At 48.1% G+C, this 14,621-nt stretch overlaps 1 protein-coding gene across 1 annotated transcript in view; it reads right to left on the reverse strand.

Annotated features, from left to right (window-relative positions):
• Positions 1-7,106: 7,106 nt before the first annotated feature.
• Positions 7,107-14,621, reverse strand: part of LOC124024826 (protein unc-80 homolog) — a 32,730-nt gene continuing 25,215 nt past the window's right edge. Inside the window, exons 18-24 of the mRNA XM_046338590.1 lie at positions 14,495-14,548; positions 13,458-13,539; positions 11,405-11,516; positions 11,034-11,054; positions 10,733-10,810; positions 10,604-10,695; positions 7,107-7,555 (exon numbers count right to left, since the gene is read on the reverse strand). Coding sequence (XP_046194546.1) covers positions 7,172-7,555; positions 10,604-10,695; positions 10,733-10,810; positions 11,034-11,054; positions 11,405-11,516; positions 13,458-13,539; positions 14,495-14,548 — 823 coding nt within the window. The 3' untranslated portion in view covers positions 7,107-7,171. The remainder of the gene's footprint in view (positions 7,556-10,603; positions 10,696-10,732; positions 10,811-11,033; positions 11,055-11,404; positions 11,517-13,457; positions 13,540-14,494; positions 14,549-14,621) is intronic.

The following is a 14,621-nucleotide window of genomic DNA, read 5'->3' on the forward strand; positions in this document are numbered from 1 at the left end:
ATGATGGTATATGAGACAGCAGGTTGAGGTAAACCCACTATGATGGTATATGGAGACAGCAGGTTGAGGTAAACCCACTATGATGGTATATGGAGACAGCAGGTTGAGGTAAACCCACTATGATGGTATATGGAGACAGCAGGTTGAGGTAAACCCACTATGATGGTATATGGAGACAGCAGGTTGAGGTAAACCCACTATGATGGTATATGGAGACAGCAGGTTGAGGTAAACCCACTATGATGGTATATGGAGACAGCAGGTTGAGGTAAACCCACTATGATGGTATATGGAGACAGCAGGTTGAGGTAAACCCACTATGATGGTATATGAAGACGGCAGGTTGAGGTAAACCCACTATGATGGTATATGGAGACAGCAGGTTGAGGTAAACCCACTATGATGGTATATGGAGACAGCAGGTTGAGGTAAACCCACTATGATGGTATATGAAGACGGCAGGTTGAGGTAAACCCACTATGATGGTATATGGAGACAGCAGGTTGAGGTAAACCCACTATGATGGTATATGGAGACAGCAGGTTGAGGTAAACCCACTATGATGGTATATGGAGACAGCAGGTTGAGGTAAACCCACTATGATGGTATATGGAGACAGCAGGTTGAGGTAAACCCACTATGATGGTATATGGAGACAGCAGGTTGAGGTAAACCCACTATGATGGTATATGGAGACAGCAGGTTGAGGTAAACCCACTATGATGGTATATGAAGACGGCAGGTTGAGGTAAACCCACTATGATGGTATATGGAGACAGCAGGTTGAGGTAAACCCTGGGCTGTTCAACTCTTTGGTTAGGGCCCTGGGCTGTTCCACTCTTTATTTAGGGCCCTGGGCTGTTCAACTCTTTATTTAGGGCCCTGGGCTGTTCAACTCTTTGGTTAGGGCCCTGGGCTGTTCCACTCTTTATTTAGGGCCCTGGGCTGTTCCACTCTTTATTTAGGGCCCTGGGCTGTTCAACTCTTTGTTTAGGGCCCTGGGCTGTTCAACTCTTTGTTTAGGGCCCTGGGCTGTTCCACTCTTTATTTAGGGCCCTGGGCTGTTCAACTCTTTGTTTAGGGCCCTGGGCTGTTAAACTCTGGTCCTGGAGGGCCGAAACACTTCTGGTATTCATCCTTTCCTTCTAATCAGGGACTGTTTCAGACCTAGGACATCAGTTGCAGGAGCGGACTGGCCATCTGGCATTTCAGACAAATGCCATATGGGTTTGTCCAGCCCAGTGAGCCTGTCTAACCATTTTGTCCTGCAAAATGATCATTATTTGGTTAGTAATAGGGGCATCAAGGCTAAAAGGAGAGTCGGCGTGGTGGTATCGAGGAAAAAATTGTGTTACAAATGTCAGACAATGTCTGGTCCCAGTCCGCCCCTAACCAGGTGAGTGTAATTCATTACCAGGTGGAAACAAAAACAAGTGTTTTGGACCTCCAGGACCAGAGTTGAAGAGCCTCTAGGGTCTACAGTATATACAGTATAACCTGATAGTGTTTGAAGAAGACGTAAGATTTGAGAGTTAGTGGACAGGTATGGTCTGTGTACCTCAACACAGGAAGTTTATCAGATATGGTGGAAAAAATGGTCACAGTTCCAGTATGCTTTAAGGGGTGGCTCCCCCATAGGCAACCAATGCATTAGCAGCTGGGTCTGGTCTGCTTAGTTCACTGACTCTATATGAGCTTACCTTCTTAAGCTTCTGACCTGACCGGCACTGTTGAAGTCTTTAACCAAAGAGAGCCAGGCCCTTCCTTTAATCAACTCCAATCAGGAAATTGTTTCAGAGTATCCTTTCTACTGCCATCTGTGGGTGATTGTGTGGTAGTTTTATCTGAACTACAGTAAATGCCCTCTAAACTGACATTTAGTTGGCAGTTAGTGACAGTTCAAGATATTACAAGAGAAAGAAACAATTAGGGAGGGAAAAGAAATAACATTGTATCCATTTATTCTTTAAATATTTCATAAATACTTTGATATAGCTATATTTTAGAATAGATTGAGAACACAGGACAAGACAATCATTTGAAATAAATATCTTAAGTATATAATACGATATATTTCTGAGTCACACAGAGGAAAAAATATATGTCGATGGAACCATGATTGAATATGAACAAATGCTGATGTATATATATATTTGGAGAAATAAAATATCAAAATATAATATATGTATCTAGGCCATAATGTCACTTCCACTTTCCACCTGAGGAGTCTGGTGGGAGGAGCTATAGGAGGACAGGCTTCCATTTCAGCCATTACAATGAGCCTGTCTTCCTATAGCTCCTCCCACCAGCCTCCACTGCTAACCACCCCTGGGGGCCCCTGCATCTGACACAAACACACTTCTGAATATCTCACACAGCTCCACCATACAGCAATATATCTTTATTTAACTAGGCAAGTCAGTTAAGAACAAATTCTTATTTTCAAAGACAGCCTAGGAACAGTGGGTTAACTGCCTTTTTTCTTTACCTTGTCAGCTTGGGGATTCGATCTTACAACCTTTCAGTTACTTGTCCAACGCTCTAACCACTAGGCTACCTGCCGCCCCTAGCATGTGCATAGGACTTTGAGGTAAACTTCCTAGTTTATGGAAAAGTTATTCCCAGAGCCATAACAACACAGATCCAGCTATCCTCCATAACATGTAAGAAAGAGAACTAAACTAAACAAACTAGAAACATATTTCATTGCGACGAACATCATCAATTGACAAATTGTCCACAGAATGTTACGCACACGTTAGTTATGAGTTGGCAATCATCTAAAAATATCATTTTCTGATTATGTTTAAAGCAATACAGTGTGCTTACCGGTACTACAAATTGTAATTGACAATGCAATAGAACTCAGGTCTCCAAATTCTGGTAACTTTCCTCAAACTCCTGATATACTAGTTGGAAGAGTCAAGGAATCCGAAAGGAATAAACAAGAAATCCGGGAATCCTCCAACCAAGATTTCTGGAAAACCTGGTTCTTTTGGAAAAGTTAGACATTTTGCAATCCTAAATAGATCGCTCACCCAAGGACAGCTCCGCAGCAGAGAGCATTGGCACTACACACACGGACAGACACTGACCGTTAGCACTGACAAGACAATACATGTCCACAGGGACACCAGAATATGTCGCCTACAGTATAATTGGCTTATACAGTATAATAGACTTTTGTACTATCCCCCGTGGGTTCTAGAATGAACTATAGTGATATTATCATTGAAATAGAATCCCCTCTAACGATATGGGCACTATAGATCTGATAACCAGCCTCTGTGGGAAGTACACAGCAGTACATTTAGATCACACACAGAAGCAGACACAGCTATGAGACCGACTCACAGTGCAATAGTCATATGTGCATTATGGCACCTATTCATATCACTACTAATGCTTCTGCACTGATGCCGTCAAACAGGGGGAAATGGTAGAAGATATTCAGGGTTCTTCCTTTCACATATAACTGAGTGTACAAACTATTAGGAACACCTGCTCTGACCAGGTGAATCCAGGTGAAAGCTATGATCCCTCATAAATCCACTTCAGTCAGTGTAGATGAAGGGGAGGAGACAGGTTAAAAGAATGATTTTTAAGCCTTGAGACAATTGAGACATGGATTGTGTATGTGTGCCATTCAGAGGGTAAATAGGCAAGACTAATGATTTAAGTGCCTTTCAAGGGGATATGGTAGTAGGTGCCAGGCGTACCGGTTTGTGTCAAGAACTGCAACGTGCCTGGGTTTTTCACACCCAACAGTTTTTTTGTGTGTATCAAGAATGGTCCACCACCCAAAGGACATCCAGACAACTTAACACAACTGTGGGAAGCATTGGAGTCAACATGGGCCAGCATCCCTGTGGAACGCTTTCCACAACTTTCAGAGTCCGTGCCTCGACGAATTGAAGCTGTTTTGAGGGGGAAAAGGGTGTGCAACTCAATATTAGGAAGTTGTTCCTCATGTTTTTTTACACAGTTTAGTTCATAACTACATCCTCTTTTCACTGATCTGGTGCAAAACCAACATGAACCAGAAGATAGTAGACTGCAGCACACCCATCTCAGGTTTGGACTGTACCAAGCCCCATGGCACATAAGGGGACCTCAGTCAGGGAACAGACCATTATCAAGGAGCTGGAGGGGTCTTCCCAGTTCTCTAGTTTAAGGCATAAGTTGAACAAGGAGGTATCCTAACTGCTACAACTCAGAATCAGGGATCTTGTTGGCATAATGCTATGAGTACTAGAAACCTTTCTTCAAGACATTGAAAACACAACAATAAAAAGCATCATTATAAACTCTGACATTACTGGGACATACTAATAATACCTCGGGGGCCCATAACCAGTTACCTATTCTTTATGCATGATGCTTTCAGTACGACAGAAGGTCAGTATTACGTTGGAGGCTATTCAAAACAGAACCTGGATTTGGTTACACATAAAACAACATCCATCCACTGGGCCAAAACTGGTTGTATCAACATTGTTTCCACGTCATTTCAACCAAAATAATCAATGTGATGACGTTGAATCAACTTATTTTTACCCAACTTTTAACCATTGAAGTGACGTATGTGCCCAGTGAGCTGTTAGTTGTGGTATGATAGTTTTACATTCATCATACTAAAACAAGACCTTTACCCTCGAAGGGGCGAAACCTAACTTTTACAAAATGTCCACTTAGTTTCCCATTGACATCAATGCACGACTAAGGGCTGATACTCAATCCGTATCGTAGAAGTTCTGTTGTAGCCTGTTTGACATTTAAAGGCAATGGTTTCCCGCGTTAGTGGAGACTGCATTCAGTCTCCATGTCGGCTCAATCTGAAATGACCTTCACATTTCAAGCGTGCAACAATGCTGAACCTCAGCTATATGGAGACCCTAATTTTACTTCAGTTGATGTTAGGATTGTCTTCCAAGTATGACCTGCCCCAATTATAGTGCGTTGGACTCTTCTCATCTAACAGACTCAACCTCCATAAAGAGCCTCTTCTCATCTAACAGACTCAACCTCCATAAAGAGCCTCTTCTCATCTAACAGACTCAACCTCCATAAAGAGCCTCTTCTCATCTAACAGACTCAACCTCCATAAAGAGCCTCTTCTCATCTAACAGACTCAACCTCCATAAAGAGCCTCTTCTCATCTAACAGACTCAACCTCCATAAAGAACCTCTTCTCATCTAACAGACTCAACCTCCATAAAGAGCCTCTTCTCATCTAACAGACAAAACCTCCATAAAGAGCCTCTTCTCATCTAACACTCTACTTCCACAGGACAATAACAACCACCCTGTGTGTCAACTGTCGAAAAATCAAACCTAGAAACCCCAAGAGGATAAATATTTTATAAATAATTATGTCAATCTATCCATCTATTAATAAATAAACATTCTGGTTTTCCCCCTTTTTCTCTGCAAAAAAAAGGCAAAGGTCGAGTCATGCATCCTCTGAAACATTAGCAGCCAAACCACGCTCCTTAACGCCCACACACTTAACCCGGAGGCCAGATGCACCAATGTGTCAGAGGAAACACCGTTTAACTGACTTCTAATGTCAGCCTGCAGGTGCCGGCCCGCCACAAGGAGTCACTAGAGCACAATGAGCCAAGTAAAGCCCCCCTCGGCCAAACCCTCCCCTAACCCAGACCACGCTGGGCCAATTGTGCACCGCCCTATGGGACTCCTGGTCACGGCTGGTTGTGACACAGCCTGGGATCGAACCCGGGTCTGTAGTGACGCCTCACTGCAATGCAGTGCCCTAGACCGCAGTGTGGCCACCTGGGAGGCCACTAATATATTATCCTAATGACAAACATACTATTCCTCTCTGCAATACTTTGACAATTATATATATTACATCTTTCTTTAAAATAGTCTTCAGGATTAAATATAATACATTTCATAATATTATATAATATCATAGCTAATATACATTTAATTTCTCTAGTCAACAGTTTACCCTTCAGCAGATTCACTGTAAACAGTCCTTGGGAGGTGACAAGGTCAACCAAAAGGTAAACAGATGTCTGTTTGTAGCAGCCAATGGCTGGAAACACTCTCCCTTCTCTTTTCAATAGACCACAACAAATAGAATGTGATCTACCTAGCAACAGTAACAGTCCCACTTGATCACCTGTTGGGACTCCATGGATTAATCCACCCTGACGTGTGAAGAAGGCATGTTGATTCTGCATTTGATTTGAATACTTTGGTATGAGATGGGTTAAAATGTCAGAGGTGAGGATGTACTGTCACTGGTACTGTAGACATAGTGAAGTATGGATTTCATCTTGGTGCTCTAACATGATAGAAGAGAGTAGAGAGAGAAGGGTAGAGAGGGGCAGGGGGTGGGCAAGAGGAGAACACTTAACAGGTATTGGTCATTGGCCCTGTTCTAATACTCTAAAGATGCATCTTTCCTCCCTTTTCTTGAGGTAATCACTAATCTAACGTGATTGGATAGGTGAGAGCAAGGATTCTACTGCACTGATTTCACCAGTCATTTTATGTTAGATCAGATCAAGGAAGGGAGGATGCATTTTTATTTTTAGAGTATTCCAACAGGTTCATTTTTCAAGCGCCCTCTGACCTCCATTATCTAGAAGGATACAGAGTTATCAGGCAGATCAATGTCTAAACACAGACTCCAAAGATATAGAAGGGGACCGACACAGAGAAGCTACCCTGCCAGGGTCATTACTAGGGCCAGGAGTTTCCCCAGCCGGACCATGTGATTTAACCTAAAGGGTCAAAACTCTGGGCCCTAGTTATAGCCTACGTCTGTAGTTTAGAGCCTTGTAACTAGGGCCAGGACTTTTTCCTAGTGCAGTCACGCAAGTTCAGTCAGGGAAAAACTCCTGGCCCTAGTTATAACGTTACGTTACGAGTTTTGTTACTGAAATGTTAACAAAACGTTACTGAAACGTTACAGGGACGCTTCTCAGACGTGGGACTCATCCAGGTCCAGGTCGACTGGGGAGATGGGGAGGGGGGAGCGGCGGGGAGGCAGGGCGGGGGAGTGGTGTGGGGCCAGGGCGGGCAAGCGGCGGGGGAGAGCAGGGGGCGAGCAGGGGTTCTCTGTGCCCCCATTGTCCTCTGAAATGTGGAGGAGGGTGTCTGCGTGTTCCTCCCCAGCAGGGCAGTCGTGTCCTCGTCCTCAGGGCTCTCGGGGGTCTGATGGGAAGACGGACCAGGATGGAAGAGGTGGGTGGGGGAGCGGGGGTCGGATCCCCAGGATCGGCAGAGGGGGGAGGGGAGAACAGGTGCGAGAGATGGAGAGAGGTGGATGAGGGAGAGGAGAGCAGGAGGAGGGTGGGGTGGGGGTGGAGGCGCGGGAGATGGGGAGAGGTGGAGGAGGGAGAGGAGAGCAGGAGGAGGGTGGGGTGGGGGTGGAGGCGCGGGAGATGGGGAGAGGTGGAGGAGGGAGAGGAGAGTAGGAGGAGGGTGGGGTGGGGGTGGAGGCGCGGGAGATGGAGGGCCGAGGAGAGAGGCTGCTGCGGAGGCCCCACTGTTCTCGTTTCTCCTTGCTCTCCATCGATAACTAGAACCAGGAAACAAGTGGGAGAAGAGTGATATTTCAAAGACTTACTTAGTCTATGCTGTTAAATATAGAGAACTCACATTCATTCCCATCTCTCTCTGTCTCTTCTGGAATGAGCGATGACTTAAATGAATAATCCTCTCAAAACCACTAATTAATATGATTTATAGGGTTAAACAACACTAATATGGGAGAAAAAACATTTTGAGTGAAGAAATGTGTAATTTTTTCGTTATAATAAGGTTGGTAGCAACATGTGAAAATTGTTGTGGAAATCTTGCACCTCAAGCCGACTAGAAAACCTATAACGCAATGATCTCTCGCTGGGCTTTTTTACAGTCTATGCTAGGTAGCTAAGCTAGCAAACGTAGCTACACACAGTAATACCAAAGTAATTGTCAGTGTGTGAAGTAGCTAGCTAGCTGAAAAAGTCTACAATCTCACCATGTCCAACCCATTCATTATATGTATATGCTTTCACCTGCAGATTGTCTACCTCGAGGAGTGGAGGGTCTTAAATTGCTATGGCTACGGCCCTTTCCCATGCTTTCCCACCAGGGCAGAACAAATGCCCCCCTCTCATTGAAGCCACGGAAGTTCAAGGCACTGTTAGCAGAAAACAGGATCCCCCATTATAATGAATGGAAAAATTGCGATCTTCGTGGTCAGTCTTCATGTAAATAAAAAATTGTTTCAGAAGACAGTCATGGTACCAATAATCGTTTCTAATATACTAGATGTATGTGCTCTAACCGATTCTTTCAAAATCTCACACAGAAGAAGTTCTAAGGATAATTGAGTTGCTAATGGCAACTTGCCCTGTTCGGCCTTCTACTGGAGTTCATCAATGAGAGTGGGCAGCACTGAGTTAACTTATCACTTCCTGGAGTAGCATGTTGTCTCCATGAGAAGCCATTTTAGGAGGTCCATTGCAGCCCTTTTTACCTCAATATCAAATAATTTCTGGGTCACAATTAAGAATGTTTTCAATTAAAATGGTCAAAAAGTAACAAAAATAGCTTCTCAGCAAAGAGACATTTCTACAGCAAGAATTTTGCTAGGACTGCCTGGGAACTGTCTGAGTGGGGAAGGGGAAACGGAAAACTAGCTGTTACTGGCAGAGAGGTTTGGAACTCTTTCTTATTGATGTCAACAGGCAGGCCAAACTCCATCCCACTAAAACAGGAAGACATTTCAGGAGGTCTTTACAAACAGCTCTTACAGTAAAGGGGCAATATCATCATTTTCACAGTATGATTACAACCTCAGTGTGGAAATATATATAAAACACATTTTTGAATGTACTGGGCCTCTAACCTTCAATGAGCTATTGAGTCTTCACATAGAAATGAATAATGTGACGTGATCAATGGTGTTTTCTTTTCATGTACCCTTCATTATTTACCACAGAGACAGACACAGGCCAGGGAGAGGAGGGAGAGGAGAAACGGGCGTTGTCTTTTCATGTACCCTTCATTATTCACCACAGAGACAGACACAGGCCAGGGAGAGGAGAGAGAGGAGAAACGGGCGTTGTCTTTTCATGTACCCTTCATTATTCACCACAGAGACAGACACAGGCCAGGGAGAGGAGGGAGAGGAGAAACGGGCGTTGTCTTTTCATGTACCCTTCATTATTCACCACAGAGACAGACACAGGCCAGGGAGAGGAGGGAGAGGAGAAACGGGCGTTGTCTTTTCATGTACCCTTCATTATTTACCACAGAGACAGACACAGGCCAGGGAGAGGAGGGAGAGGAGAAACGGGCGTTGTCTTTTCATGTACCCTTCATTATTTACCACAGAGACAGACACAGGCCAGGGAGAGGAGGGAGAGGAGAAACGGGCGTTGTCTTTTCATGTACCCTTCATTATTCACCACAGAGACAGACACAGGCCAGGGAGAGGAGGGAGAGGAGAAACGGGCGTTGTCTTTTCATGTACCCTTCATTATTTACCACAGAGACAGACACAGGCCAGGGAGAGGAGGGAGAGGAGAAACGGGCGTTGTCTTTTCATGTACCCTTCATTATTCACCACAGAGACAGACACAGGCCAGGGAGAGGAGGGAGAGGAGAAACGGGCGTTGTCTTTTCATGTACCCTTCATTATTTACCACAGAGACAGACACAGGCCAGGGAGAGGAGGGAGAGGAGAAACGGGCGTTGTCTTTTCATGTACCCTTCATTATTTACCACAGAGACAGACACAGGCCAGGGAGAGGAGGGAGAGGAGAAACGGGCGTTGTCTTTTCATGTACCCTTCATTATTCACCACAGAGACAGACACAGGCCAGGGAGAGGAGGGAGAGGAGAAACGGGCATTGTCTTTTCATGTACCCTTCATTATTTACCACAGAGACAGACACAGGCCAGGGAGAGGAGGGAGAGGATAAACGGGCATTGTCTTTTCATGTACCCTTCATTATTTACCACAGAGACAGACACAGGCCAGGGCGAGGAGGGAGAGGAGAAACGGGCATTGTCTTTTCATGTACCCTTCATTATTTACCACAGAGACAGACACAGGCCAGGGAGAGGAGGGAGAGGAGAAACGGGCGTTGCGTGATGGTAGTTGAAGAAGAAACTGAGTTGAATCATTTGTTCCACTATTTAGTTTCAAGTATCCCCATACCATCTATTGGCTGATTTGGCGATATAGAGTGCAGCTAGTTGTTTTAAAAACTTTATGAAATCTGATATTCCTTATCCCCAGTGACGAGAACCTTATCGTGATGACGCACTACAACATGATTTCCTGATTTCAAATCAAATGAAATACAATTTACCAGACAAACCACATAGAAATTAAATAATCAAATAGTTATTTTACCCACTTATAGAGCACCACAATGAGAGGAGTTTCATGAGTTTCATGTCTGGAGTGGATTATCACTTTATGCCTAATTTACACCCTAAGAATGTTCAAAATGCAAGCTATGCAAAATGGCCGTTCTGCGTACCTTCTTACCAAGTAAACATGATACAAACTACAGAAGCCTGTGAGAATCAACAATGTCATAAAACATCCTTACTCCCCCAGTCGTACCTGTTTCTTGGCAGGGCTGTGGAGGTCAGCTTTGACGGTGGCCGAGGATGAGGCCCCAGGGGCAGCAGGGGGGAGCGATTGGAGGGGCCGGGCTGGCCTTCCTGCCCTCTGGGGGCGCATTGGCGCCACAGGGGTCGGGGGACTTTGCCTGAGCCTGCTGGCCCTCTGTGAAGGTGACCACCCTCTTCTGGTCCCACCCGTGGGTTGCTGAGGAGACATCACAGTCATCACATACACAGTCCATCACAGCGCCACCTTGGGGACTAGCGGACACACTACAACTACCAGGGGTGAGGGAGAGGAGTGGAGGGGGCGGGAGCGGGAACGAGGGGGGATGCAAGACAGACATGCAGAGCAACGTATCAGGTGAGAGGTTTCAGAGAGAGGGCGTTGTTGCAAGAGGAGAGGGGGGGAAGTATAGGTGTCTCACCTTCGCAGTCCAATAAAGTTTCTTTATTTCGAATCGAAACAAAGGCATAAACAGAACACAGAATGAACAGAGTCAGTTATTGGGGTCGGAGGTGACGGGATAAAGACACATTGGAACAGAGACACATTGGAACAGAGACAACGGTTGTGAATGAGGAGGATCGGTACATGTCAGTTCAAGTCAACACAGTTGGAGGAGTCAGATTGTCAGAGATGCGTTCATGAGCAACGGAGTATTAATAGTTAATATCCCATGGTCTGAATGTGAACTGCAGTGTGCTTGATCTGAAGTGTAGGGCAAGTTTGCTATTGTTACACAATCTCTTTCACACAACAGACACACACACACACAACAGACACACACACAGTTACCCAGAGGTTTGTTCTTGGGCTGGATGCTCCTGCGGGTGGCGGAGAGTCGGGCTCCAGAGCGACCTGGTCCTCGCGCCTCACTCTTCGGAAGAGACAGCAGGGGGCGTCGCAGCTGCATTGAAATATCAATCAACCCAATCCACATATCATTTCCACTGTGAATGTCAATGGGGATAGCCTCTTCATCATTATCCACAATTAGGGACATCGTTTTCCCTCGCCATGTGACAAGACCAGGGCTGCGTTCAGTACGCAGAAAATGTAGTGGAACATTCAATGAAGCGGAAACAATGCTTTACTGAACGACCTGGGAAACAGGGAGGGGTTGTGTGTTCAAAATGCACTGCGTTGCACCCCGATACACGCCGCACCCCGATACACCCCGCTGCACCCCGATACACCCCACCGCACCCCGATACACCCCACCTCACCCCGATACACCCGCCGCACCCCGATACACCCCGCCGCACCCCGATACACCCCGCTGCACCGCGATACACCACGCCGCAACCCGATACACCCCACCGCACCCCGATACACCCGCCGCACCCCGATACACCCCGCCGCACCCCGATACACCCCGCCGCACACCGCCACACCCCACCACATCCTGCCGCACCCCGATACACCCCGCCGCACCCCGATACACCCGCCGCACCCCGATACACCACGCCGCACCCGATACACCCTGCCGCACACCGCCACACCCCACCACATCCTGCCGCACCCGATACAACCCGCCGCACCCCGATACACCACGCCGCACCCCGATACACCCCGCCGCACTCCGATACACCACGCCGCACCCCGATACACCCTGCCGCACACCGCCACACCCCACCACATCCTGCCGCACCCCGATACACCACGCCGCACCCCGATACACCCTGCCGCACACCGCCACACCCCACCACATCCCGCCGCACCCGATACACCCGCCGCACCCGATACACCCGCCGCACCCGATACACCCGCCGCACCCCGATACACCCCGCACGCCGCACCCCGATACCCCCCGCACAGCACACCGCCACACCCCACCACATCCTGCCGCACCCGATACACCCCGCCACACCCGATACACCCGCCGCACACCGCCACACCCCACCACATCCCGCCGCACCCAGATACACCCCACCTCACCCCGATACACCCGCCGCACCCCGATACACCCCGCCGCACCCGATACACCCCGCCGCACCGCGATACACCACGCCGCACCCCGATACACCCGCCGCACCCCGATACACCCCGCCGCACACCGCCACACCCCACCACATCCTGCCCCCCATACACCCCGCCGCACCCGATACACCACGCCGCACCCCGATACACCCTGCCGCACACCGCCACACCCCACCACATCCTGCCGCACCCCGATACAACCCGCCGCACCCCGATACACCACGCCGCACCCCGATACACCCCGCCGCACCCCGATACACCACGCCGCACCCCGATACACCCTGCCGCACACCGCCACACCCCACCACATCCTGCCGCACCCCGATACACCCCGCCGCACCCCGATACACCCTGCCGCACACCGCCACACCCCACCACATCCTGCCGCACCCCGATACACCACGCCGCACCCCGATACACCCTGCCGCACACCGCCACACCCCACCACATCCCGCCGCACCCCGATACACCCGCCGCACCCCAATACACCCGCCAAACCCTTACACCCCGCGCACCCGATACACATTCTCAGCACACCGCCACACCCCACCACATCCTGCCGCACCCCGATACACCCCGCCGCACCCCGATACACCCCGCCGCACACCGCCACACCCCACCACATCCCGCCGCACCCAGATACACCCCGCCGCACACCGCTACCCTGCCGCACCCTGATACACCCCACCGCACACACTAAATGGAAACAAACCAGGGTTAATTGAAGTTAGTCAATTTGGGTGGTAAACTGAAATTCCAATTCAATAATTGAGAACAATGCATTTAAAAAAACAAAGATTTTCTCAATAAACTTAAAAGGAGCTATTTATTGAAACATTCTCAGTTCCACCTTTAAGACTACTCTCACCTGTCTCAGTCCTCTATTGCGTCCCAGCGGAGGTTGGTTCAAGAGGTTCTGCTGGCCTGGTTCACTCTGCACACTGGCCACCCTACACAACCCAACAGACAGACAGACAGACAGACAGAGAGACAGACAGAGAGACACAGAGACAGACAGACAAACATGCAGAGACAGCGAGACAGATAGACAGACAGAGAGACAGACAGACAAACGTGCAGAGACAGCGAGACAGATAGACAGACAGACATGCAGACATGCAGAGACAGACAGACAAAACTAATCAGTACAACATAGAGATAGTGCTTCTCCTAATGAACTCTCTCTTTCACTGAGACACATAGGAGAGTCAAGAGGACGTGTGTCTGTCCACTGCTCCTTCCATTCTTCCCATCTCTCCCCACTCACTCCACTGCACACCACACTGACACACCCACCAATCAAGGACACCCAATCACAGCACAAGAATATACCAAAACACAAAGGAGGTTATGAGGTCTGGAGTGATCTGTGTTCTTATGTAGACAGCTCGTACCATATTACCAGCACTGAACTAGAACATGCACCTATCTGGTAACGTTAGACTTGTTGATAAGATAAATGATGGATTGCCACTCCAGTACCTCATGCCCCACAGATTGGTATCCTGGAGAGGACGTCCAATTTGAACAGTGAAAAGCCTGAAACAGTATGAAGACCATGATGGCACCGATGGACTGAGCAGGCTGAGACACACTACCACTGACTCCTAACGTCCTCACACCGCCCAGAGACTGAAAGGGTTAAAGAGGCAACAGCGGATGACTTGAGATGGGTGGGTGGATCAGTGTGGAAGCTACGAGGGGGAACAAGAGACTACGTTACATTAGACCTATACGAAGAGGAAGGGTGATAGACCAACGGCGGTTTTGATTGGATGAGATAATGAGTGAGGAAAACGAAGAAGTCAGAGGAGGCCGTCCGACTGGCCCGAGCCTCCCCCAAACTGCACACAGAGAGACGCAGAGAGACGCAACACACAGGGGGGCTGTGACGTGACACTGTACCTAGACAGGTTACCCTCTTCCAGTCCTTGAGACTCATCTAGCACATTGGGTTCACTGCAGAGGAGGGGGCAGGAAGGGAAAAAGGGGTTTAGGGAGGGAGGAGAGCACGCTGCCCAATGTCCAAGGC

This window comes from Oncorhynchus gorbuscha, unplaced genomic scaffold (assembly GCF_021184085.1).
Source record: "Oncorhynchus gorbuscha isolate QuinsamMale2020 ecotype Even-year unplaced genomic scaffold, OgorEven_v1.0 Un_scaffold_2017, whole genome shotgun sequence".
NCBI lineage: Eukaryota > Metazoa > Chordata > Actinopteri > Salmoniformes > Salmonidae > Oncorhynchus > Oncorhynchus gorbuscha.